The 27,104-nt window shown below is 42.5% G+C and overlaps 1 protein-coding gene across 1 annotated transcript; it reads left to right on the top strand.

Moving 5' to 3' along the window:
* Window positions 1-13,347: 13,347 nt before the first annotated feature.
* On the top strand, window positions 13,348-18,112 carry BTG2 (BTG anti-proliferation factor 2). Its single transcript, XM_060231405.1, has 2 exons — window positions 13,348-13,828; window positions 15,215-18,112. The coding sequence occupies exons 1-2, from the start codon at window positions 13,654-13,656 to the stop codon at window positions 15,550-15,552; spliced, it is 513 nt and encodes a 170-aa protein (XP_060087388.1). The 5' UTR covers window positions 13,348-13,653; the 3' UTR covers window positions 15,553-18,112.
* Window positions 18,113-27,104: the final 8,992 nt, after the last annotated feature.

The following is a 27,104-nucleotide window of genomic DNA, read 5'->3' as shown; positions in this document are numbered from 1 at the left end:
CTGTCTGAAAGAATATCTTATGATGGGGTATGCGGCCCTATCCATGAAAGGTGTGTGCTCATATATTATTTTAATGAAGGCTGCTCTAATGTCAATATCATTACTTATGAATCAATAGACCAATGAACCAATATACATTGATTTCAATGATGAATCTATAGACAAAGCAAAAAATATACATGATGAAGATTTTCGCAGTTGACATTTTCTGTCATTTAGTGCCGAGATACTCATCTATGATAATGCTATCACCACCAGCACCACTTCCACACTTTAGTATGACTTGTATTTTCATCTGGATGTAGGTACTTTATTTATTTTTAAAAAATTTCTGAAGAACATTTGATATATTTTTAAAAGCCCCCTTCATTGGGCTTCATAAAGAACTGATACAATACATGTACGATCTGAGACTGGAAAGTACATGTTTCTGCCACATTTTGACCTTTATTTCCTCTTTCTCACAGCCTGATGCTGACCTGCCCTGTTGTCACTATGATCTGATACCAGTTTGAAAACCAAATATTATCCTTGATATTTATGCATTGCTCCAGCTAAGCCAGCTTTAAACCTGGTTTGGTGAGGAAGTACAAATAAGAACATACTGCCTTGAAACCCAAGCCCAAACTCAGCTGCGAAGTTTCCAGCAGAACGGGTTTCAAATCCTGTTTGATCAGTCTACGCAAACAGATATTTAGCAACTTTTTTGGGAGGGGGAGGGAAGCAGTTTCTAACCATAGCCCAACACACTAGCATCTCCAAACAGAAACTATTTTGTAAAATGATTTTAAAAAAAGATTATTTTGCATTGAAATTTAACAAACACTTCAGTTGAAGCATCTCTGCTTGGTATGGCAGAGTAATCAGGGAGCTTAAATTGTTTTGTACTTAGATACTGCCTGACAGAGTTGTCACTAATTTTCCTGACCCGACTCCCCTGCCTTTAATAAGGGAAATCACAGCAACAGTCATGCAAGAAGAAAATATAAGCTGTGATTGGTAGCGCAAAAAGTGAAGAAGAACAAATAATGATCAAAAATATGTGTGTCTTAATAAATATAAGGGAAAATGAAAAACCTTATACAAACTAATTATTAAACTTTCTACACAAAGACAAGAAATTTCACATAATTTCACTGGTAATAAGGCCTGTTGTGGGGAGAAATAGAATGGGCACTAGAAATTTGCTATGGGTGAGTTTCATGGTGCGGGGTGGGGGTGGGAAACTGTGGAGGGAAGGGAAAGATAGAAGGAGGCAAGGTATGTTGAGAAGGCAGCTGTTGGGAAGGGAAATGGAGAAAGTGGGGAAATGTGGGGTAGGCTATAAGAGAAGGGGGTATCTTGAGAAAGAAGGGATGGGGGGCAAAAGAGATGGGGGTAGATTGCTTTCCATCTCCTCCCCCCTCCCTCCAATCTATATCTAGGAAAAGTGCAGTTTTTCTCTGCAGTGGGGACCAAAGTAACTTACATCATTCTCCTCTTCCTTTTGATCTACTTTTGATCTGCACAACAAGACAGGTTAGGCTGAAAGTCTGTGACTGGTCTGAAATCACCCGTCAGCTTCAACAGCAAGAAGCTGGGTCTAGCAGATCTTGCTCTGAAGTGACCTCAGCAGGATATAATGACTCAGGGTGTATCATTTTCTCCAGGGGAACTGATATCTGCCCATCTGGAAAGCAGTTATAGTTCTGGCAACAGTGGTTCCCCAGGAGGAATTGGCTGGTTTGGGTGTGGAGTCTATGGTATTGTACCTGAGTTCCCACTCTTCCTCAAACCCCACCCTCTCCAGGCTCCACCCCTCAAATATCCAAGAATTTTCAAACCTGGAGTTGGCAACTCTCTCTTTCCCAGCCAACCATCACCCTACCTTTATCTGACCAGCTTTTCATCTCCTCCCCCCCCCCCCCCGCCCCTTTCTCCACAATGGGGACCAAAGCAGCTTTCATAAATTTCCTCTCTTCCTTTTGATCTGTACAACCCTGTGAGGTAGGTTAGGCTGAAAGTCTGTGACTGGTCTTAAATTACCCAGTCAGCTTCCGCAATAGGAACCTGGGTCTGGCAGACCCAGGGCCGGCTCGTCCACTAGGCAAACTAGGTGGTTGCCTAGGATGCTGGGAAGTGGGGCACCAAATTGGGCTCTCCCCTTCCAGTGCCCAAGACAACCACCTAGTTTGCCTCCCCCCGCTGCTGCTGCCAGCCCCTTTCCTTCCACTGCGCTTCCCTCCCGCCATGCTTCCCCTCTCCCACCGCTGGCTGCCACTCATCCCTTTCCCCCAAGTAGCTCACCCGCCGTCCTCTTCCTTTGCCCGCCTGGCCCTTCCCCCCCTCAGTAGCCCGCCCAGCCCTTCCCCCCCTTGCTCGCCAGCTTCTTCCTCCGCCAAGCTCTTCCCCTCCTCCTTAGCTTGCCCGCCTCATCTCCTCCCTGTGCGTTTCCCAGAGGCCACCCCCCCCAGTGCACTCACAGGAGCGACGCCATCCTCCTGCTCCCCTGCTTCGGTGGGTATCATAGTACAGCATTCTCTTAATAGCGAGCAGCAGGAAAAAGCTTTGAAGCCTCTTCCTGCTTGCTATTGAGAGAATGCTGTACTACAATGTCCGCTGAAGCAGGGAAGCAGGAGGATGGCGTCATTCCTGTGAGCATGTGGGGGGGCAGGGGTGCCCATGCGGAGGGAGTGGAGGACAGTTGGTCTGCCTGGGGCACCACATGCCTCAGGGCTGGGCCTGGGCAGACCCTGCCCTGAAGCGCTGTCAAGTAACAGTGGCTGTCAAAGTTATTGTGGGCTGAAACCATATGTAATACTTCCACTTAAATGTACTTTAAGTATGATAATTTTAAGAGATGAACTGGGCTCTAGTTCTTACATTTACTAAAGAACTGCAGCACCATCCCCTTCAATGATACATGAATAAAGTATTTAAAACATTTTAAAACCATACCAGAAACTTATTATTTTCCTGAGGAGCTAATGGAACACCATTTATGAATCTTTACTATATCACTGTGTCTTATACTTTTACAGCTGCATGGAGTTACCTAGAAGCAGAGTTAATTTTCAAGCTTTTTGGAGAAAGCATTTTGCCAGTAAAATTCAGAAGGCTTTTGCATCTAGTTAGAAAATTGCTTCGGGACTGGTTTGCTCCTAAATTAAACACTTAAGCGGTATTAAGAGCATTTTGCCATCACAATCTGGTTAAAAAAGAGATTGAGGAATGGCTGGCTCCTAATATAAACATAATAGAGAGAGCATTTGGTCAGCCAAATCTCGAAGGCTTTTGCATTTGGTTAGGGAAGAGGTTTAGGACTGGCTTGCTCCTACATTAAATATAAACACTATAAGTGGGATTGAGAGGTAAATTCTTGATAATAATCAAGACTATTTTTTAAAAAAAAATTCATTTATTTTTTTAAAAAATTATCCACTTCCATTCAGCTTTGTGTTGTATAGACACAGCTGCTATAATCACCATGGTTTATTCCAGGATGAGAAATTCTGAAGAAAATAAAGAGGTTGCAGAGAGCATTTTGCCAGCCAAATTCAGAAGGTTTTTGCATGTGCTTAGAGAAGACTTTAAGGCCTGGCTGGCTCCCAATATTAACACTGAATTGTAATAAGAAGCTAATAATTTTGAAGAAAATAGAAATACTCCTGAAGAAGACTTTTGATGAAATGAGCCTGCATCCAGGTGCTCATGGAATGGACTTTTATTTGCAATCTTATAAAGCTGAACTTCTTTATAATGTGTTTAAAATATTTATATGACTTTTTAAAAATGTTTTACTAACTGTTGTTAGCCAGTATATCACAGTATTTATTTTTTGTATTTTCTAAACAGGAGCAAGCAGCCAGGCCTAGTTAAATCATGCCATTTAGGTGGCATCAAGTCACCCAGTGGGTGCTGCCAGGCCTAGAGCAGGAAACTTCCAGGAGGAGGCTGAAGATATCCTGGTATCGCAACTGAACTCCAGACAACAGAACTCTTTCCCCTTGGAGAAAATAACTACTTTGGAGGGTGGACTCTGTGGCATTATCTTTAACTGGGGCCTTTCCCCTTCCCAAAGTCTAGCTTCTGTAGACTCCACCACAAAATCTCCAAGAATTTCCCATCAACCTGGAACTGGCAGCCCTAGTCAGGACTAGCCCCAATGACTTCTCCCTCAAAGGCCAAAATAGGCCTAGAAAGGGCCTCCTCTCCCAGCCTTTTACTGACAGAACCAAGTTTGGTTGTAGGATTGCCAGGTCCAACTCAGAAAATACCTGGGGACTTTGCAGGTGGAGTCAGGAGATTTCCCATCCCTCAAAAAATAAAAATACAACAATGCCGTTCCCCTGAACACAGTCTTCATTTCCTCATCCTCCAGCATCTGACTACACTTCCACTAAATGAAAGTGAACACACAATCTTTCTCTCACACACAAAGCAGCCAAACAAACAGTTTACAAACACATGCTTTTGTGATCTCACTGGGACAACTTACTCACCTCATCGAAACTACTGAATGTAACCATCTGCTATATTTCAACTAACAGACTAACAGGAAAATAAATGCAGAGATGCTCCAAACAAACAGAGGGGCTCTGCTTCCTTCTCTTCCTTTTATACACTCACCAGAAAGACCCAGGAGCCCTCAGCCAATTGGGGAAAGGCTTTCTGTGGCTATTTCCCTCCTAATCCTATCCTCAGCCAATTGAGGGAAGGCTTTCTTTCTCTCCTCTGTGAAGCACAGCCTCAATCCTCAGTCAATGGAATGCAACAGACCTTGACTGATGGTTTGATGGGCCAAAGATCGATGTAGCACAGTCCCAACTAATCAGGGTGCTCCATTTTGCCCCCATGAAAGGGCTTTTATATATATAGGATTTAAGTAACGTAACAACTGCAGAAAATCTCAGTCTGAATCAAGTACAAAAGTCCATGAGATCATATAGTGGTCAAAAGTCCAAGACTTCTGATCAGTGATACTTAAATCCAAACATTAATGAATCTGGCAAAGAATAAAGAATCCAAAGTTGCTGTCACTTGTTTCAAATATGTAAATCTTCTTCCTTAGCACAGATAAGTCTTGGACATGCAGACAAAGTTCATGTAGGGCAAAAGCCTCCAGTTCTGTTGAATTGTGGGTGGGGCACTACATCACACAACTCTGTTGTAGGATGAGTAAATTTTCAATGATTGTACAGAGACAGAGACCACTCATAAACTTCAGCAAGTCACATCATGCTCAGCTTTCTCAAACAGCGTGAAAAGCAGAAATTACACAGGTGAAGCTTCCTCCATCTCTGTGTGGAAGAAGCAGGAGAAGCCAAGGCAATCCTATCCTTAATAGAAGCAAGCTCTATTGATAATAATAATAATAATAATAGATTTTATTTATATCCCGCCCTCCCCGCCTAGGTGGCTCAGGGCGGCTAACAACATTTCACACAGTTAACATAAATAGATAAAACTTTAAATTTAACAATTAAAAAGAAATTAGACATAAGAAACCCCAGTTGATTAAGTTAAAATACATAATTCAAATTACATTAAATATATCTGGCAGCAATAAAATTGTTTGGCGCTGGTTCTGCCAGTTTAGATAGTTCCGTGATCGTATTATAGATGGCGGTTCTTTATTCTTAGCAACTCAGCAGTCGATATCAGCATAGGCTTGTCTGAAAAGGGCGGTCTTGCAGGCCCTGCGGAACTGGTCAAGGTTCCGCAGGGCCCGCACTTCCTTCGGAAGTTGGTTCCACAGTGCAGGAGCCACAGCTGAAAAGGCCCGTGTTCTGGTGTTTTGAAGTTTGACCTCTCTCGGCCCAGGGATGGTCACTTTATTTTTACCCACTGACCTCAGTGCTCTCTGGGGTTCATATGGGGAGAGACGGTCCCTTAGGTAGGCTGGTCCTCGGCCATTTAGGGCTTTAAAGGTAATAACCAACACTTTGTACTGGACTCGGTAGGTAATTGGCAGCCAGTGCAGTTCGCGCAGCCCCGGCCGTATGTGCTCCCATTTCGAGAGCCCCAATAGTAGCCTGGCCGACGCGTTCTGCACCAGCTGCAGCTTCCAGGTCCGGCACAGAGGTAGCCCCAAGTAGAGGGCATTACAGTAGTTCAATCTTGAGGTGACCGTTGCATGGATCACTGTTGCGAGGTCGCGACGTTCCAGAAAGGGGGCCAACTGCCTATTGAACTCAGTGGAACTTACTTCTGAGCAATTGTGTAGGTTGCACTGCACATTTCTGCATATCCAGTTAAAGCCATTAAAGGCACAAGAGCAGAGCCAATACAAAGCTGTGATCTCTACCTGTAATGCAGATATAAAGATTATGTTGTCTAGGATATACATTGCTTTTTTTCTTCCACATTGTCAACACATGGAATAAACAGCATGCAAAAGACACACTTGTACTTTTTAAGCGATAAGCACTTTCACCCTTACAAGGGAGAGAGAGTCTCACTAAACTTAGTGAAATTTACTACTCAGAAACACATACAGGATTGGCTGTTTGTGTCATATATGAAATAATCTTCCAGCCCAACCTCAGACATGTTCACTCAGAAAAGAAGTCCTGATGAGTTCACAAATTAGCAGACTAACTGCATTTGCAAGACCTGGTCTAGAAAACCCCCTAAGCCAACAGGGCTTTGCCTCCTGTGAATGAAGGCGTGGGTGGATGAAGTGAGTGTGAATTGTTGGGATATTCCCGTCTGAGGAGCAATATTCAAGGGAAAGCAATTATGAGCAAGGAAGAAGGTCCTGTTTAGGTAGCATAGCTTAGGATAACACAAATTTTCCATAATGAGGGAAATAAAATTAGTAAGCTACAAAGTTTTGAGTACTGCTGTTCTTACTAGATCAGCACTTATAGTGCTATCCTAAGCAGTGTTAACAGTCTTCAAAATCAAGGGACTTAGGAGGATGTAACTTTGCTTAGAATTGCTGCAGAGAAACTATCAGGATTGCTAGAGGAAGGACCTAGAATACAAAATTCCAGGGGTCCTCCTGGTCAGCCTAGGAGTCCAGGAAGCAGAAGCATATTCTAGCTCAGGGGCCCCCAACCTTTTTGGCACCAGGGACGATTTTGTGGAAGACAATTTTTCTAAGGACCGGTGGGGGGGTTTGACACCCCAGGCTCCCCCTCGCCCACGACACATCCCTGCCCCCCATGGGGATCTTTAAATGGCGGGGGGGGGGGAGACTGGAGCTGTTTCTGCCTCCCCTTCCCATTTAAAGAGTCTATAAATGAGGGGTAGGCTAAGATCACAGCAGCACTGCCCATTCTACTGGTCCGGGATGCTGCAAGGGATGGCAGTCTTGGAGTGAGGCCATGCTGCTTCTTTAGTCTGGGGCTGTTCTGCCTCACTCCATGGCCCAGTTGCTAGCAGGGCACAGACCGGTACTGGTCCACGGCCCGGTGGTTGGGGACCCCTGTTCTAGCTTATTGTGTGCTTCTGAATTGGGGAGGGGACAGAGGAAACTTTTATCAGGGGATCTGTGGGGGCTTTTGGCCAACTTGAACATTTGCAGTTGATGGACTGAGGAGCTGGTAGAGAGGATACTGCTAACAGGAGGGATGCAGAGACATACCAGGGAGATGATGGGGCACACAACTGAACCATGTGGTTAGCTAGTTTTGGTGCAATGGTTACAGTGTTGGACTAGGTTCTGAAAGGCCCCGGTTCAAATTCCCATTCTGCCATGGAGCTTGCTGAGTGACCTTGGGTGACATTCTCAGTTTACCATGGGGTTTTTGTGAAGATAAAATAGAAGAGAGGATATAAGACGCTTTGAGTCCCCACTGAGAAAATGTAAAATGAAATAAATTAATATATAAAATAACAGCCAAATAATCATGGAGGGATAACTGGGAGAAACACTAGCTTCAGTTTCTCTGATGTCCAAAATTCTATCACACTAAAAGAGCTGCTGCATTCAAGCATACCTATGGTTCAATTTCTGCTGTTGGTAGGATCTCAAACTACTATCAATTCTTTATTAAACTACTATGTCTTGCCTTTCCTTGTGGTTCAAGGTAGCTTACAGATGAAGTTTTAACCAAACAGAATAAAATAAAACCCTAGATAACCCCACCCTAGCAAATAAAATGGCATCTCCTAAAAAGCTCTAGTAATTCTCATACTACTAAGGCAAGAGATAGGTATTATTTATTCCTTGAGTGAATGCTCCCATATCCCTACAACTGTCATCTGAATCCTTGCATTCCCCCTTATGTCATCATGCACAGATCTGTGGTATTCTGGAATGAGGTTGGGCTTGCTTTACACACTTCCAGGCTCTCTCCATCTCCATATGGACTTCCATAGACCCCAGGTCCTGATATGTTTTTGCCATTTTTCCTAATGCAGAACCACTGTGCTCTTAAAGCATACATATGCAGATGTTCCAACTATCCTACCACTCCACTGAACAAAGCTTGAAGCCTTCCTCCGACTAACAACCACTCAATTTGGAGGAAGGTTCCTTAGGCTGGAGGAACTTGTTCCAGTCTAAGACTGGATCCATGATACTATCTTGATGGAGACTCCCAGAAGAAAATTCCCTATGTGCTTGCTTCTTCAGGTGTATACTTCTACGGAAGCAGTCCTTCCTCCAATGCCCATAGCTGGGCATTTCCCAGTCTGCTTAGAGGAATGTAGATTTTAGTGCCACAAGATTCCTTTCTGGTTTTGCTCTGCATGGCTGCTCCTCCACTGGCTCTCTTAAAAGCTCTTCTAGGAAATACTATTCTTTCCAGGTGTCAATGATACATGTTTTCTCTTCCTCCTTCTAAGTTATTTATTTATTTTATGTAGATGAAAAAGAATTTACAAATACAAGCTTTTCTAGAACTTTTGAGAATATTTGTAGAAAAACTGTAGTGATTTCAGTAAAAGCAAGAGCCATATGATAGTGGTACAAAAAGCCATTTTAAAATAGCACATTTAAAAAATGGCACATAGGTGACATTGGCATAGTTGCTTTTGTCTTGCATTTTTGCACAGGTGTGATGAGGGAAAGGGGAGGGATGTGCAGAGGCTGTGAGTGGAGTGGAAATGGGTCTGTATGAACACCATACCTGCTAGCTTGACACTGCTATTTTGGCAAGGGTCCATTTTCATTCCCTCACTGGGATACATCTCAGGAAAAAAATGCCCTAGATAATGAATGATGGAAATGCTTTTCCTGGCACCTAAAATGATTTCAAGGCTTATAATTAAATTGCTACAGTCTTAGAGATGGAATTTCCCCCCCCCCCCTCTTCATAGCATTAATATCCTAGAGCAGATGCTTTGTGATAGTATACAGATATTTAGCACCAAAGCATGTGAGGATGTTGCTGGTGGGGCCAAATAGCAGCAACTTCAACCTGTGAAGCTGAGGTTTCCTATTCCAGTTATATCCATGTAGGCCTCCTCATGCACATCACCATTTTAAAAATAAACAAACAAAACAAGTTTTTAAATGATGTAAATCCATTGGTTTATTGCAAAGCTTATGGAGACAATACTAGTTATATCTGTGTATATTTATATGTATGTATCTGTATGTATCTGAGGAAGTGTGCATGCACACAAATGTTTATGCCTTTAGAGTGCTTGACCTCTGGTTGATTGACATGGATACCTTTCTCACATGCAACATTTGGCATGTTAAAAGAACCATCAGGAAGGGAAACCACCTTATTCTGAAACCTCTGTTGTTTTTTTACTAACTTCTGGAGTTGTCCCCAAATTGCAATTGATTTCCAGACTACGGAGATCAGTTCCCTGGAGGAAATGGCAGCTGCAGATGACAGTCTTTGGTAGGAGAGCCCCACGGAGCTTCTCTTCTTCTGCTGTCCAACCTGTGTCCTCCTCACACACCAAACTTAAATCTCTAGGAACCCTGCTTGCAGTAAATTTGCAATGTTGTGCAACATTTACTGCAACCCTGCTTGCAGTAAATAAATCGAATAAAATAAAAAAAAATACATTCAATCACTTTTTATAAATATGGCTTCCTACTGTCTATAAGTGCCTGCACATCAGTGGCACACTTTTCATATTCATAATGATCCTCTTTCAGGAGCTTTACATTCTCATTGTCAAAAAATAACTCATTGAAAATTTAGAATCTGTTTAGGGTTGCCAGGCAGCAGTAGGAAATTGCTACACCCAGGTGCTCACTACCAATAGATTCAGTGGAGAGGAGGGGGGGGGATTGCACTGCTGACACTATGAGGTTACCAGGTAAAACCCAGAAGTACCCCCCCCCCCCGATGCTTTTGGTACTCCAGTGATCTTCCAGATTTTGTCCAGAATATAGCATCGGTGATGCCATTTTCCAGGGCTCTGCCCCTAGGAGTTGCCAGCAGTGGCCTTAGCCTTCTGAAGCTGCCATTTCAGGGGTACTGAATTCTCTTTGTGGAGATCAACTGTAATTACAGGATATCTCCAGGCCCCACCTGGAGGCTGGCAAGCACAGCAGGGCCTGCCTTACTAATGGCCAAGATAAAACTGCCTACTGCAGATGGCAGCTTTTGGGGAAATGGCAGCAAACTGTTAATTTAGTTTACTAATATATTTTATCAGCATTGAGGGAGACAACATTTGAATTTTTTGTCAGAATGGCTTGGTAGGGTAGCCAGCCAGGAGCTGGCAAATGGTGGGAGTCAGGGGGGAGGAGGACATAGGAGTGGTACATCACTTTGGGGGCAACTTTTGACATGATGTAAAATCCTAGGGCCCTACATGGCAACTGTTTGCAAATGGACTGCTATTCTTACACAGTAAAAATCCAATTGCAAAGCGCATTATTTAGTGTGTGAATGCACCCATAGAATTCATGAAGATTCTTAGAGAGGAGGAATGTTAAAATGCAATGCTGTCGTGCTGACTGCAATATTTTAAATTTAATTTTCTGCTAACAGAACAGTGGTGGACAGTTGGGCGGGGGGGGGGGGGGTTTGCTGGTGGGAGGTCTCCCACCATAGACCTGGCAATCCTAAGCTTGGGCCACCTCCAGCTGAACAATGAGACAAAATATAACAATATCACCTCATCCACCACATCTTTTCTAACTACATTGATTTAAAAATGGGAGCTAGGGTTTGCACATTTTCTTACTCCTATTTGGTTTCAGATGGTCAGGCAGAAAATCTGGGGCAGGCCAGAAGTGCACACAGTTAGAGATCAGTCCTCCTCCTGACCTCCGCTCCAGCTGCTACATATTATTAAAGCCTGATAAAACCTTCCAAGCTGTTTTAGCATCTGACATTATAGAGCACAACATTGCAAATCCCACCCTTATGGCAGATTCGGACAGACATTCAAATAGCTAAAAATACAGACTAGACCCAGTTTCACTTAATACCATAATTCTCCATAAAAGCATAATGAAAACAGTTGTTTTCTCATTAGAGCTGGGTAGGGTGGGAAATGTCAGAGAGAAATCAAGGCAAGAAAAGTCTCAAATGTTCTAGTTCTGTCTGTTTTCCTCTCTGTCATCTTGAGGAAGTCAGCCAAGGTTTCACAATACAAGGCTGTTTTTGTTTTACCTATTTATTCCAAGTGGACTGGTATTTGAACAGACTGTGAATGGCAGAGAAACATATATTTTGCAATGAGAACATTAAAAAGAAAAAAAAATGGGTAGGCATGCTGTATGTAGGGGAGAGACTCATCTTTCTTCTGTTTCCCCACTGGGCCTAGATTGAAGTAACTTCTGTTATTCCACAAACTATGTAAAACAGAATTGTTCAGGAGACCTTACATAATAGAATGGAGGAAACTTTTATAACATGCATAGAATTTCAGTCTATTTCACTGTTCATTGTATGTATTATCTTGCTCTTACTGCACTCTTTTCTACTTTTGTAAATCCATTTTTGCACTGTTTATGATATAACATGATTGATACTTTTTTGCACTGTTTCTAATATTTGTAAACCTAGTTCTATTGCATATTTTGTTGCAGAAATTCCCAGCCTTTTTGAGCCTATGAGCAAGTTTTGAATTTGTGACACAGGGTGGGGAATACAAACACAGAGTGGCTTCTGCTGTAGGTGGAACCAAGCAGAAAATGTCAGGGACTGAGGTTATATACATAATTCTGATAGTAACACAACATTTCAGGCAGAAACTCTTTTTAACAGGGTGCCTTTTTAAATGAACATGTTTTAAAAATATTTTCTCGCATACACATAGCTTACCTTCAGTCATGCAGTGTAGATCCTTGTGGTGTGGTAGCAGCTGTTGCCAGACTGTCTTTTTAAAAATCTGAACAGCCAATCTGATCACCAATGGCCAACTGGAAGCCCTGTTGAGCAAAAGCTTCATCTGGCCCCACCCACTTTCTGGAAAAACTTGGTGGTTACCAAGAAAGTGACAGTGGTCACTGTGACACACACACCCCAGCTTCGCAATGGGGACCTCAGATTTCTTGGCTGTCTCGTGCTATGTGTGTGCATTGTGTTACACTGTGTAATCTGCCTTCAGTCTCAGTGAGAAAGATGGGCTACAAAGTTAATAAATGGTAGACCTTTTTCAAACCATTAAAAGCAAAATGGAGGAAAAAATTTACAAATGCCAGAAGGTGTAAGGAGGGGATAAGGAATATACCATGGGTTGTCAACCTCCAGGTAACAACAACATTTTATTTGTATCCCGCCCTCCCCGCTGAAGCAGGCTCAGGGCGGCTAACAACCTCAAATACAGTAAATTATACAATAAATATTTAAAAACAGTAGCTTATTTAAACAGTCTAATTTAAAATTTCTAAAAGGTAATGGCTGGAAATCTCCTGGATATCTCCAGCAGAGTTCAGTTCCCCTGTAGAAAACAGCTGCTATGGAAGGTGGACTCTATGTTGTTACACTCATAGTCTTTCATCTCCCCAAACCCTGCCTTCAGACTCTACACCCCCCCCCCCGCCCCATCTCTAGGAATTTCCCAACCCAGGCATCCCTAAATATGACCCTTGTCATCAGTTTACTATTTGGACCATAGATACAAATGTAGTGGCCTTGATGCAAATTCTATGTAAACACGCACAGGCTGGATTGCAAATATGTTTAGGACTGGCATGCCGGCCTGATTAAAAAGGCCAGACTGTCTTTAGGAACTGTGCTCAGAAGTAACGGCTCCCCCTTGCTTTGATTTGAGCCACCTCTGATTTGTCTGATTACTAGACAAATACTACTGCAACTGGAAAGATGCAATCTTCGCTCTTAATCCTACAGCTCCCCTACTAGGCAAAGCCCTAAAAATAGTCCTCTGACAGGAACCTCCTCTCCACCCCCTTCCCCATTCCTAACCCCAGCTGCTATTACCGCGTTCTCGGGCCCCGATTTTCCCAGTACTCACGTCACAACTTCCACCCTGCTGAAGTCATAACTTCATTAGCATACCAAGAAGAGCTCAGCCAGTCAGAAGCACTCAGGCTTGTGACGCCTTCGTTTCCAAGAGTATTAAGAGTCGGGTTTGCAACCACAGCCGGATTAGTGAAGCGGGGAGAGAGCGGCGGATGAGAAATAAGCCTCCCTCGAAGAAGAACATCGTTAAGCAGCAGTAGCCGCCGCTGCTTCTGCGGACGTGAAGAATCGAATTACTCAGTCCGCTTTATTGTACCTCCTCCTAATCCTCAACCCGGAGCCTTAAAGGGGCCTCTCTGACCTCCGTAGTAAACTAGACATGAGCCAGATCCAGCACTGGAATGGAAGCTGCGTTAGCAACTGCAGCCGGCCAGACATGGTCCCCGAGATCGCCGCTGCCGTGGGCTTCGTGTCCAGCTTGCTCCGGACCCGGGGCTGCGTTAGTGAGCAGCAGCTTCAGGTTTTCAGCGGGGCCCTTGAAGAGGCGCTCACAGGTGAGAACGGAGCCTGCCTGTTCGGGGGATCTTTCTGCCTCTGGGCCCCATTTCTTTGGCCAGGCAGAGAGACGTCTGGTCAGACTTCACATTTCTTTCGCTGAGCAAGTGTAAAAATGATTCTTCTGTTTACTCTCTGCCGTCCTTGCTTGCTTCCTCTTTGTTCGTCTGGGCGGTAACTTTTGCTCTCTTAAATCTCTGCTCAGACGTAAAAGACTATTTCGAATGCTCTGTGGTTGCCTCTCCTTTAACTGTAACTTGCAGTTGGAGTTTTGGGGGGAGGTTTTTTTTTGAAACTGTGGAATTGGTAAATTTTTGTAGCTGGGAAAGCATAAATATTGTCAAGTAGGAGGCAAACGTTAACCTCCCCCAAGCAAAGTATTGCTGTGTGCCTGAAAAAGGCGACTTCTGTGTTTTTATAATTGAGAAAGCTAGTGAGGGATGGCAGGCATTCTCGGGGAAATTCTCTTTGCACCATCTGCATTAAAATGAAGAATTAAAACGAGGAAGCAGATGTGTGCTTCAGGGGACCCCTGTGGTTCTTGTTTTTATTTTCCAAGCGCCTGTGAGCTCAGTAGATTTGTCTGTAAGCAGCTGGTGTCACCAGAAGCACTGCTTTGAGTTGCTGTACTTAGTGTGTTGATGCTGAGGCCTAGTCTTCAAAATACTTTCAGCCATACTGGGGTTTGAATTTGTTTCTCTCCTCTTAAGGGAACTTCTAAGTTGCACCCCAGATACTTCCATCTCAGTCTTTCTGTTGGCTACCGTGAGCAGCCTTGGTCAAGACTGTTGCCTAGCCTCTGACATTATTCTATATAGAACACCATTAGAAGGGCTTTCTAAGCACACTCTTATGGAACAGAGGCTGTGCTTTAGCTTGGGGTGGGGAGAAGATTGCTAGGGGGTTGTGCTAATGATGCTGTCTGCTGAACAGCTTTAAGTAATTGGCAAAGTGAGCTGACAAATCCATTCAGAAAATCTCCTGGACCCTTCAGAACCTGTCTTCTGAATTCCTGATAATTTGAAAAAGAAAGCTTCCATATGGTTAAACTTCAAATAGGAGTAACAATGAATAAGTTCAGTGTACTAGTCCATTTTAGTATCATTCATCTTGGAAAACAGTACTTGAATTGTCTAAAAGGAAATCATGGGGGGTGGGGAGAACAAAGAGAAATATCAAGGTACCATAGTCCATATCACAAGAAGAAAACAGAGAATTGTGCCTGACTCAAGTACAAAGACAAAACCCTAGATGTAGGACAGGATCCTAAAAGAAACCACTCTACAGATATCTGTTGCTCCATTTTTGTGTGTGGTATCTCTTACTGTGAAAATGGCCTATTGCAATTGCTTACCATTCTTGTTTTATCTCTTCACCTTTTTCAGAACATTACAAACATCACTGGTTCCCTGAGAAACCCTTCAAAGGCTCTGGCTACCGCTGCATCCGTATCAACCATAAAATGGACCCTATCATCAGCAAGGCAGCTAGCCAGATTGGACTCAGCCTCCAGCAGTTATACCAGCTGCTCCCCAGTGAACTCACACTGTGGGTAGACCCTTTTGAGGTCTCCTACCGAATTGGTGAGGATGGATCCATCTGTGTTTTATATGAGGGATCAGCAGCACCTGTGAGCTCCTATGGGATGCTCACTTGCAAAAATCAGATGATGCTGGGGCGTACCAGCCCTTCCAAAAACTACATGATGACAGTCTCCAGTTAAGCGCTCCCAGTTGTCTTTACACTGCCAAGACATGGGCTACTGTATACCTCACCTGAGGATGTATTTTTAAAAAATGAAGAGCTATTTATATTTTTTTAAAAAAGAGAAAATCCAAAATGAAATCCAGTAGCAGGCACTGCTCTTTCTGTGGAGTGGTGTTGAGGTGCCTTTCTAAAGCTGTTGCAAGCTTGTGAGTTTATTAAAACAATGCCAATATCTACCTAATTAGTGTTGGATGACAATTCTGGAGGATTGGCCTGCCTATCTGGGAAACTGCAGGGTTGGAAACCAGAGTACAGGGGGGTGGGGCAGGGCAAAGCACTTTTAAGCAGTGACTCATTCTGGGATAAGTGCAACAACTGTGAATCTCAAGGCCAGAATGCCAGGATGGTAGTACTTAAGCAATGAACCATATGTGTTGATTGGGACATTGTGAGCTTATTCTAGCCTTGCCTTTTCATTTCTTCAAAAGTTGCCTGTTCATTTTCTTACATCGATACAAGTTTGTTTCCTCACTAGTTTCACCGGCTATCCCTCAACTTTTCCCCTCCCCATGATATCAGTGTGTTTTGTTAAAGCACCCAGTCACATCTGTAGCCACATTTTCAGTCCCTTGGGTGGTGGAATTTCAAGCGTCAGCCCATTGCTTTGCACAGGAGCTTGATTCCCTTCTGCACCTCATCCTGTTCTTCATGTTCATGCAAAATTCCCAGTTTGCATTGTGAAATACTAAGGAACTTTGCTTGGCAGGCAGGTCCAGGATCTGGTACGTCTATCTGGTCCTAAGGAGAGTTACACCCTTAAGTCCTGTGGGCTTAGAAGGATGTAACACTGTTTAGATTGCACTGTCTGGTTAGTCTGGAAATCAACTCCCAAACACAAAAAAATAAAATGGCCAATGTGAACTTAATCCACCTGTTTGGAAAATGTCCACTGAGTTTTGTCTGTTTCACTGCCTTTATCTTGCCCTTGCAAAATTCCTAACAATGCTGCCAATAAATACTGAGAAGCAATTACAAAAACAAGGCACTTAAATATTAAAAATCTGCTTCAGAGCACACGGTTGGTTTGGCTCTTCTGTTTTGAAGAGGCAACTGCTTTGCAATCCCCAGAGTTGCTCCTCCTACCTTTTGTGAATTGAGTTCTCAGACACTGTGCAATATGTTTCATAAACCTTGGGCACTCTGGAGGAGGAGGAGATTCTCTGGGATAGCTTTTGTTGTCAAAGCTTCTGTAATTTTTTTTAAAAAAACTCAAAACTCTTCAAATGTTTGTGCTTGGGTGTGTGGATGTCTGAACTGGGAAATCTCAATACCACAACAGCATGCCATTTAAGAGGCATGATGGCCTTTTGTACAGAATAGTTTAAAAGCTTTTCTAAAAGGGCCTGATTTGTCAGAATTTTCTTTTGTGCAACCACTGAGATGAGTGGAAGCTTTTCAAGAACTTTGACTGTATTCTTGTACAATTCCCATTCATATCAGTGATGCTTGTGCAGGAGAAGTTCTGGTGCATTGTGTCCCAGATCTCTTAACTTGCAAAATTTGTAACTGCAACAGCGCATCAGTGAATTGTTTTGTTTCTTCTGATTTCATATATGATCTTGTTTTGAAGAGCAGAACCTCTAGTCAGCAAATACAAAAGTTGTGAAGCACTAAGCGTCCCCTATAAGCTAAAAAAATGTCTCCACTCCGTTAGCATAATTGTGCAATATTTGGTGACATGTAAAGGGGAACATTTTCTGCACTGTAGCTTCCCCCTCCCAGAAGCGTATCTGTTCTAGTCTGCATGGAGTCTCATTCCTTATCCAGTGCACAGAAAACATGATATGAGTGGGAACTGTGGTATGTCCAGGAAAAATGGTTATTTTGCTGCACTCCCTGCCTCTACTTGGAATTTCCCAAATGCCAGTACTTGTGTGGCTTGCTAGGCTGCCATGATTAATGCAACTCTGTTTAAAGGTATCTTGACATTTCCTTTTACTCCCTCCATACCAACTAAGGGTGCTTGTAAAAACCAAATGCTTATTCCATCTCCTTTGTTTTCCTTCTCAGTGTCCTTGAAAGGTTGTTGGGGGAAACAGTAAAGGTTGTTACCAAATAGCGTGCTATTGTATCTGGCATGGAATCTAGTATTAGGATGTTTTTGTTAGCCTTAAGCCAACCAAATTTGGACAGGATCTATTTTGTAATTTGTGCATGTAAAAGCTGTGAATTTATGTATGCTCTTTGTTGCCTTCTAATAAGCCTGACACAACCTGTTGCAGTGCTGAAGAACTGTGTCTTAGGAACAGCCTTTGCGTGTGTGTCTTTCCCCCCCTCTCCTTTTCAAAAAAGTTTGCAAAACTTGAGCTGGACTATTGAATGGGACCTACTTTCATAATTGGTGAAAATAACTGAAAAGTTTGTAAGCTATTTTGTTTTGGGGGCTGGGAGGGGAGGGCTAAGCATTGTACAATAGTGTTTTTATATGCAAAATGTACAGATATATTGAGAAATGTACACTTTTGTTACTTTAATAAAAATGTAGCAATTTAAGTATGTTGCTGGAAAGATACAAAGTACTTGTTCCTTCTTTGCAGAAAGGTTCTCAACATCTTTGGCTCTGAAATAAAACTGTGTGACTTAAAATGATATAGACAATGTATAGTCAGTAGATTGTCAGTGAGCTGGTACTGCAGAGCAATTACTGCCTTCAGTACACTCTTCCTCTCTGGTCTTGTTAATTTTGATCTCAGATCAAACTGGCTTCTTGGGCTTCAGTAGTTCTTCAGGGGAGATTCTCTGTCAGGTTGATTACTGTGAAGCCACAACCTTTGTTTCTTAGGTGATTGTTTGCAATCAGTCCAAAGACACAATAGTTAGAGACTGCTGATACGCTAATGCTGCACACTGTGAATTAGTATTGTTGAATAATATCTCAAAGTGCTAAAATTTATAGGGCCCCAAAAGAATATTCCTGGGGTGTGTGCATGATAACGGATGATGACATTCAAATATATTTTAAGTTGGGATATAAATTCTGAAGTTGGCAAAGACAGCTGCATGGCAGTCAGCTAGCCTGTCCTACTTCCATAACTATACTGCACTAATCCACCAGGGGAATAGAAAATGCCTAAAGGCACATGATAGTTTTTCAGACCTGCAGGAAAGCTGCTTTTGCCCAATAATGGACATTAGCACTCAATGTTGGAAGACTGGCTGTGTGACCAATGCTGGTGACCAGACTGGTGTGGGTAGAGAGCATAAAGTCCTGGTAATCATGCTTGATTACCACCCTTCCCCAGGGATAAAAAGATGCCAGTAATTACACTGGAAGTAGGCCCTGTTGCAGTGCTCTACTTGTTTCCAGCAATTTCTGCTCTGATTTGTCAAAAGAACAAAATTGTAATGCCTCTGAGAATGGCCTAATATTAAACTGTCTTTCCTTGCTAAACCTCTTCACACCTGAGCTGGAGTAAAATACTACAATGGGGCAAGTTTTTTTGGTGTGTGTGGGGGTAATATTGAGCAATTTTTAAAAAAATTACATTTTCTTGCTGTCATGAAAATGACGTCTGTACTGTAATTTATACTTCCCTTTGTACTTTGCCTTTCTTGCCAAGACAGTGCAGCTTCACAGAAATTGGCTGAGAGAGCCTAGAATATGATTATCTAATAGCCATAATGAGGATGTATTATAATACAGGGTGGAGAGAATCTTGGATTTTCATTCTGGTAAAACAAAGCCACTTTCTTTATTGAGGACCTCATCCTTGTAGTACAGTTCTGGTTGTGTGTGAAATGTGCCAGAATAACAACCCAAAAGAACAAAAGCGTATTACCTACAGTGTGGTCACTACGTTTTAAGATTGAAGGCAAAAGCAAACACTGCTCCTGGATGAGAGTGCAACACCAGGGATGTGAAAATTGATGTGGTTCTTAAAAACATCAATGGTACTCAACCCATCATAATATAATGGCTTACCATGTTAACAAGATGCAAAAATATCATGCAAGAAGAATGAAAGACATTATCTGCTTTATTATATTTTATTTTAAAGTTAACCAACTGGTATTGAAAATAATAGTTTGCATCAGGGTTTTTTTGGGAGCAGGAACTCCTTTGCATATCAGGCCAATCCTCCAAGAGTTTACAGGGCTCTTATTAAAGGGCTACATCAGGTGTAAGGCCTAAAATGCAAAGGAGTTGCTGCTTAGAAAAAAAGCAATCCTACCTGTAGGTCTCCTACTGACTAGATTAAGACCTTCTTGGTGAACTTAAGCCTGTTGTATCACATGTTTTCAGACACAGCCTTAGGGGCTAGTTTAAACACAGAAAAATGGGTGTGAATAGAATCATACTGAAAGGTAGTGGAGTTCCCATGCATCAGTGGGGTTTGTTGCAGTCCTGTATCTTCATTGCCCTTATCTCTTGTTAATTCCATCATCACTGGTATGTGTCTGTTTGCAAGTTTTAGTTTGGGATTTATGTTACTGGATGTTGTTTGTATGTACCACTGGAGAATGAAGGCACCGCTAGCATGGCACAGTGGTTAGAGTGTAGGACTAGGACTGGGATGTTCACATATGTTACTCAGCCATGGAAGCTTGCCAGGTGACTTTGGGCTCATCACCATCTCTCAGCCTAACCTATCCTCAAAAGGTGGTGGTTGTAAGATTTAAGACGAGGAAGAGGGGTGATGTGAAAAGCCCTTTTGGGTCCCCAGTCAGAGAGAAAATTGGGATATAAATTAAAAAACCCTATGAGAAATAAAGGAACAAAAACAGGAAGTCAGCAATTTTATATGGGCCATGTTTGCATGGAGCACATAATATATTTGCCATGGGTATGTGGAGCCAATCAAGTTTGTGTGACTGCTTGCCTATTCATTTTCTCAGTGTTGCTCCACTGAGAGCAGCAGAACTCTTGTAAGATTGTCTCTAAAACTGATTTAGAAGAATAACAAGGAAGGCAATGGCAAACCACCCCGTAAATGTCTGCCATGAAAATGGTGTGAAAGCAACGTCACCCCAGAGTCGGAAACGACTGGTGCTTGCACAGGTGACCTTTCCTTTCCATCCTACTTGGGTGTTACTCTACCAAGCTACTCTACCACAGCTCAATGTGACTGAGGAAGGAAAGGAATAATATCCACAGGAAGGGATAATCAATGCAAGACAAAGGTGCTATAAGTAATAAGAACCAGAACAATGTTAAGTGTAACCTGAGGTATAAAAATAGTATCAGATTATTTAACCCACCACCAGTACATTTTCAATGCTTAAAACAATCTCTGTCATGTATTTATAGGAATGTCATGAAAATCAGTTTAAAGGCTATCCACTGGAGCCTATTCAGACATTTGAAACTTCTTGAACTTGTGCAATAGAGCTTTTAAGATAGTAGCTCATTACTCAATGACCATGTAGCTGCCTGCACTTTATTTGGAACAGGACACACACCTGCCAAATGACCTAAGTGCCTGATATAAAAACTGTATTTAGTTGAATGTTCTCAGATGACAGAATGATTCACCAGCATTTTCCTGGAGCCACTAATAATCAAGATGATAAAGCAATCACAGCTCTATTATCCTCCCTGTAGGCACATAGTTAATTAGTTACCCACACAACTGTCATATACTATACCTCCTGTTAATACAATTCACCATTGGGTTATTTTATAGTAGCAGTAGGATTGTTTTTCTTTGGGTTAATTTTTGGAATGACATTTTTTTTTTAAAAAGGAAGAAGAGAATAAAAGATTGGATTTATACTCCACCCTTCACTACCCAAAGGAATCTCAGAGCAGTTTACAATCTCTGTTCCCTTCCCCTCTCCACAACAGACACACTGTGAGGTGGGTGGAGCTGAGAGAGCTGTAACAAACTGCTCTTTAGAGGAACAGCTCTGTGAGAACCTGAGATTGACTCAAGGTCACATCAGCAGGTGCATGGAGAGGAGTGGGGAATCAAACCCAGTTCTCCCAGATAAGCGTCTGCACATTTAACCACTATACCGAAAGCTTTACATTATTATTTATTGTTTCTCAGAGCAGAGCTAAAGTGCCCTGATAGATGAGAAGGAAGGAGAAGTTTTATTATTTACAGATTTTGTTCCACATAGGTATAAGTTGCGGTTTGCTTTTCCTTCACTTGTGTGCCTCTGACTTTGTCACTGTATCTAATAATATAGTGGCTTTTCCACACATCAATCATAAAGCCAGCAAAGCCAGGCTACTCACAAGCAAAGGAAGGATCTCTACATTTGTGGGGGTTATCCAGTATGTAGAAAAATATGATAAACCAAAAGAAAAAAAACTTTAACACAGCAGGATGAGAACTGAATATGCATGGAATGTTGTCAGCAGTTGATAATTAGGAAAAGAGAAGAAGCAAAGAGGGGAGATTAATTTGCTTGAGTCCCTAAGAACCTATAGGAGCCTGTGTGTGGGGGGGGGGGGTTCAAATTGTTCTCCTTTCTTGTGATTCCTCAGTTTGTGTGTACATTAAGTCCACAGCTGGTCTATCAGTATGTCTTTTATGACTGTCTATCTCCAGTTAACCCATCATATTATTCTTGTACTGAAAGAGCTGCAGCAGCTACCCATCTGTTCCTAGGGTCAATTCAAAGTGTTGGTTCTTTCCTTTAAGGCCCTAAAGCCAGGGTACATGAAGGACTGCCTCCTTCCAACTATCCAGCTCACCAGTTTAGATCTGCCTCTCAAGCTCTGCTCTTTATGACCCAACCTTCAGAGGCAAGGGAGATAGTGACCAGAGACAGGGCATTTTGTGGCTTGGCCACTGGAATGTCCTTGTGGTTCATATGGTTCCTTCCTTACTTTCTTTTAGGCACTGCTCAGGCCAAAACACATCTTTTTACTCAGGATTTTAATTAGTGTTTTTGTCTTTTAAGCCTTTTAATGGTCTGCTTTTGCTATATAATTTTGATACTGTTTATGTCCAATGGCTTGTTTTTGTACTGTGACATGTTTAATGGTAAACTGCTTCACACAGGACTCTGAAGAGGTAGCATAAAAATATCCTAAATAAATAGATCCACAGCCATTAAAATAGGAAGGTTTTTTTTTTACAAGGTGTGGGTTTCATCCTGCATTTTTCTTCCTGCCCTCAAGCTCATATCCATGGCTTAATTTGAGCTTCAGCTGTCTGCTGCACTGCCTACCAGTGCCCATGTGACCTGCTTCTATACAGCTTGGCAAACTGTCCCTGATTAAACTCTGGACCCCAGCTCTCAGTCCACACTCAAGGGCTTGCCTGATCCTCTAGTCCGGCATTTCAGGGGACTGTTATTCCAGATATGTTCAGCTCTGTCATGACATATTGAAGCCGAAGTAGTTAATTCTCACCCTGGTACCAGGAAAGTCCAGTGAAATTACTAACATTAGAAACTTTGTGTTTTTATAGACAATTCAGTTCATGAGCTCTAGCAAATTTCATGGGGACCTGTAGCAGTAGTTATTATGCCACTGGTGTGTCCGCCAGCTCATTGTTTCCATTCAGGCAGGTTTATGTGACCAAGCACTTCAGCAGTTAACTGGTGATGAAATAATGGCTGTGGCACATGGGTGTTTCTTTCACCAAAAGATATCTGTAGCTGACTCTGAGGTAAACATATGCCACAGCCAACGAAACTTCGTCATATTATCCTCAGCAACAGAAGACCAGTTATTCAAATACTTATTTGGACCTAGGGTTGGCAGGTGCAACTCAAAAACGATCCGAGGACTTTGGAGGTGGATCCAGGAGCAAGCATAATTGAACTCCCTTTGGAGTTCTGGCCATCACATTTAAACGAACCACACACCTTTTAAATGTCTTCCCTCCATTTGGAAATACTGGAGGATAGGGGCACCTTCTTTTGCGGTTCATAGAATTAGACCCCCTAGACCAATCTTTTTGAAACTTGGATGAGGAGAGGCACTAGATGCTATGCTGAAAATCTAGTGCCTCCACCTCAAAAACAGGGCCCCCCACAGAGCCCCAGATACCCACAGATTGATTTTCATATGGTATACAGGAGAATCAATCTCCATAGCTGCCCTGAGCCTGCTTCGGCAGGGAGGGCGGAATATAAATGTGAAAAATAAATAAATAAATAGGATATAATGGAGTGTCCAGCAGACATTTCCCTCCCACTCCCCACTCCCCTCTCTGATAACCCTGAAGTGGGGAGAGGGCATCCAAACCAGGCGACCCCCTGCCCCAAACTGGGGATTGGACCTGTGCAATAATTGCTTGATGAATTCTCTAGTTTCCCGTGAATGTGTGGAGGAAGGGGATTGTGCTTTTTGTTCTGTCACTCACCTCTATACATTGCTGGGCTCAGTGTTCAGAGAGCCTCCACATGTATAAGATAAATGGACACACAGGTACCGGAAGAATGAGACTGGGAAGCTTGAAAAATTCAGCTCCCCCAACTGCATCCCCTTACACACCAGCAGATAGCACAAACACTGGCTTTGTGTTCACAGAACTGATCATTGCATGCACCTTGGAGGCAGGGACTGTAGGTGCTATCCTGCAGCTCTTTCTGCTAGAGCTGGTGCAAAGGAAGCACAAAGAGAAGTTTGGCAACCCGGGTAATATATGATGGTGAAATAGGCACAAGTCTGGGGACTTTGGGGGTGGAGTCCTGAAAGCAAACCCGGTAGCATATACATGCCAGGAAGACTATATGCAGAAGACTACAGAGGAGCTGACCCTAAAGAGAAGGGAATGGGAGGAAGAATTTAAACACTAAACAGTGATGCTGTCACACATACACCACAGCTTGTCACACGGCCTCTTTTATTCTAATAGTGTAGTTGGCCAAATCTTTAGGTACTTAAATCCAGTAGCTGTAGCTTTGAACAGGCAAGACTGATCTTTCTATAGACTGGAAAATGGCCCTAGGTTTGCAGAAAAATCTGATATATTAAAAATAATACATGGAGGGATTAAAAAACCCAAAGTGGTAAAAGGAGCATGTGCAGCTTTAAGAAACAGAAATGCTTAGTGGTTATTGCTAGGCAACCACAGCATTCTAGGCTCAGTTTTCCTCAGTAAAAGGCAGGGGGTGGGGGTAGAACCCTTTCCAGGGCTGTTTTTTGGCCTTTGAGGGAAGACTCATTGGGCCAGGCCTGGCACAACCACCAAACTACTTGCTACTACCTGACTTACATGACTCATCTAGGCCTGACTGCTTGCAGCACGGCTGGCATGGTGTCAGGGGGTGTGGCCTAATATGCAAATGAGCTCCTGGTGGACTTTCTCAACAAAAAGTCCTATGTGAAACAATGGTGATGTCAGGGGTGTGTGGCCTAATATGCAAATGAATTCCTGCTGGGCTTTTTCTATGAAAAAAAGCCCTGGATATAGGCATGGTGCACGATGTCACTTCCAGTGACACTGGCGCATTGGCAGGGGGGTAACACTTTATTATTAATTTATTTATTAGTTTATTTCTGGCTCCCAGAATATCCCCCACACCTCCACACTGGTGTCTCAAATGGACCTGGCAACCCTATACTGTTTCTCCTTTGATGGTTCTCTGTAAAAGGTGAAACTTAGGGGATCTTAAGCAGAATACTTCTGAGGAAGAGCATTTCATCCAAAACAGGGTGCCACCAGGACCAATTAAGAATTTAAGGATTCTATAGAGGAAATCATAAATCAGCCTAGCAGGACACGGCATACCTTTGCAGTACAGCACATTTCAGGAACGAATTACTTTGAATTTGGGGATATGGTCCAAAGTCGTTTGGGGATATGCAAGTTTTTGATGTTTTCTATAATATTAAGCTTATCTAAGCTAGTATGAAAAAATCTTTTTTGTGCTTCATGTTCTGATTACTGATATAATACTGCTTTAAGAGACTTCATAGTTGTTCTGTCACTTTAATATATCTTTTTTGCAGTCTATACATGGTTAAGGTTGTCAGGTCAGACTCAGGAAATATCTGGGGACTTTGCAGGTGGAGCCAGGAGCTAGGTTGTGACAAGCATGATTGAACTCCAAAGGGAGTTCTGGCCATCACATTTAAAGGGACTGCATGCCTTTTAAAAGCCTTCCCTTCACTGGGAATAATGAAGGATGGGGGCACTTTTTTTGGGGGGGGGCTGATAAAATTGGACCTCCTGGTCCAATCTTTTTGAAACATGTTTTTTTTTTTAAGGAGATGTACCAGAGGCTATGCTGAAAATTTGGTGCCTCTGCCTCAAAAAATAGTCCCCCAGAGCCCCAGATACCCACAGGTTGATTTTCCATTATACTCTATGGGGATCAACCTCCATATGGTATAACGGAGTGCCCAGCAGACATTCAAACCCCGCCCCCCCCACTTTCTGATAACTCTGAAGTGGGAGAGGGCTTCCAAACCAGGAGATCCCCTGCCCCCAACTGGGGATTACAAAAAACAAACACTGTGATATACTGGCTAACAATGTTTAGTAAAACATTTTAAAGAGTCATATAATATTTTGTACAATTATAAAGAAGTACAGCTTTACAATATTACAAGAAAGGTCAATTCAATGAGCAGCTGAGTATAGGCTCATTTTGTCAAAAAACTTCCTCGGGGTATTCCTATTTCATTCAAGGTTATCAGCCTCTTGTTACAATTCAGTATTAATGCTCTCTGCAACGTCTTTATTTTCTTCAAAATCTTTTCTCTTCTCAGTACCGCTTAAGTGTTTATATTATATTAGGAGCAAGCCGGTCCTGGACTTCTTCTCTAACCAAAACCCAAAGCCTTCTGGATTTTGCAAGCTAAATGCTCTCTACAATATTTATATATATTAGGAGCAAGCTGTTCCTTTTGGTGGCAAAATGCTCTCAATTCATACATTAATTTAGGAGCAAGTCAGTCCTTAACCTCTTCCCTTACCAGATACACAAGCCTTCTGAATTTTGCTGGCTAAATGCTCTCTGAAATTTTTATTTGAAGCAAGTCATTCCTGCTTGATGGTAAAATGCTCTCAATGCCGCTTTCTGATAACCCTGAAGTGGGGGAAACCCTGCCTCCAACTAGGGATTAGGAAAAAACAGTAGAAACTGAGTAGCACAAAACACATATATTCTTAAAGACACGGTACCAATCACTAAACAAGATCACCAAGAGATCAGTTTCATGGAAAAGTCTTGTATAAAGATGTCTGAAATAAAGTCCTCAATATCAGTCATTCCTTGATGTGAATCCAGGGAAAGTAGCCATCAACGTAGCAAAAAATTAGTCCACGATACCAGTTTCGTCCACGCCTTTTTCAATTGTAGACTTTCACACCAACCAATGCGTCATGGCTTCCCTATCATAATGCAAGGACTCAATAATAGTTAAAATTGTCACTATACCACTTTACAAACCTAAAACAACATTCCAACAGTACTCACCAATATCAACAATTATTTGTAAATGGGGACTCCAGTACAAAGCTTAAACAGGCACAGCCTTCTAACATTCCTATTACTGGTAGCATCTCTTCTCTTTACTTGGTACCGCCCCTCTTCAAATATCGATAGCTTTACTGCTCATGTTGATTAATTACAGCTGTTACTGGATTTATACTGAAT

Source organism: Heteronotia binoei, chromosome 2 (genome assembly GCF_032191835.1).
Source record: "Heteronotia binoei isolate CCM8104 ecotype False Entrance Well chromosome 2, APGP_CSIRO_Hbin_v1, whole genome shotgun sequence".
Taxonomy (NCBI): domain Eukaryota; kingdom Metazoa; phylum Chordata; class Lepidosauria; order Squamata; family Gekkonidae; genus Heteronotia; species Heteronotia binoei.
The sequence above is the reverse complement of the archived record's forward strand: the minus strand, read 5'-3'. Positions and strand labels throughout refer to the sequence as shown.

Excerpts from the sequence above, each read along its gene's own strand:
- BTG2 (XM_060231405.1), top strand. The coding sequence starts at position 13,654 with ATGAGCCAGATCCAGCACTGGAATGGAAGCTGCGTTAGCAACTGCAGC. Across the intron at positions 13,829-15,214 it reads CCTTGAAGAGGCGCTCACAG|AACATTACAAACATCACTGG; the intron begins GTGAGAACGGAG and ends CACCTTTTTCAG.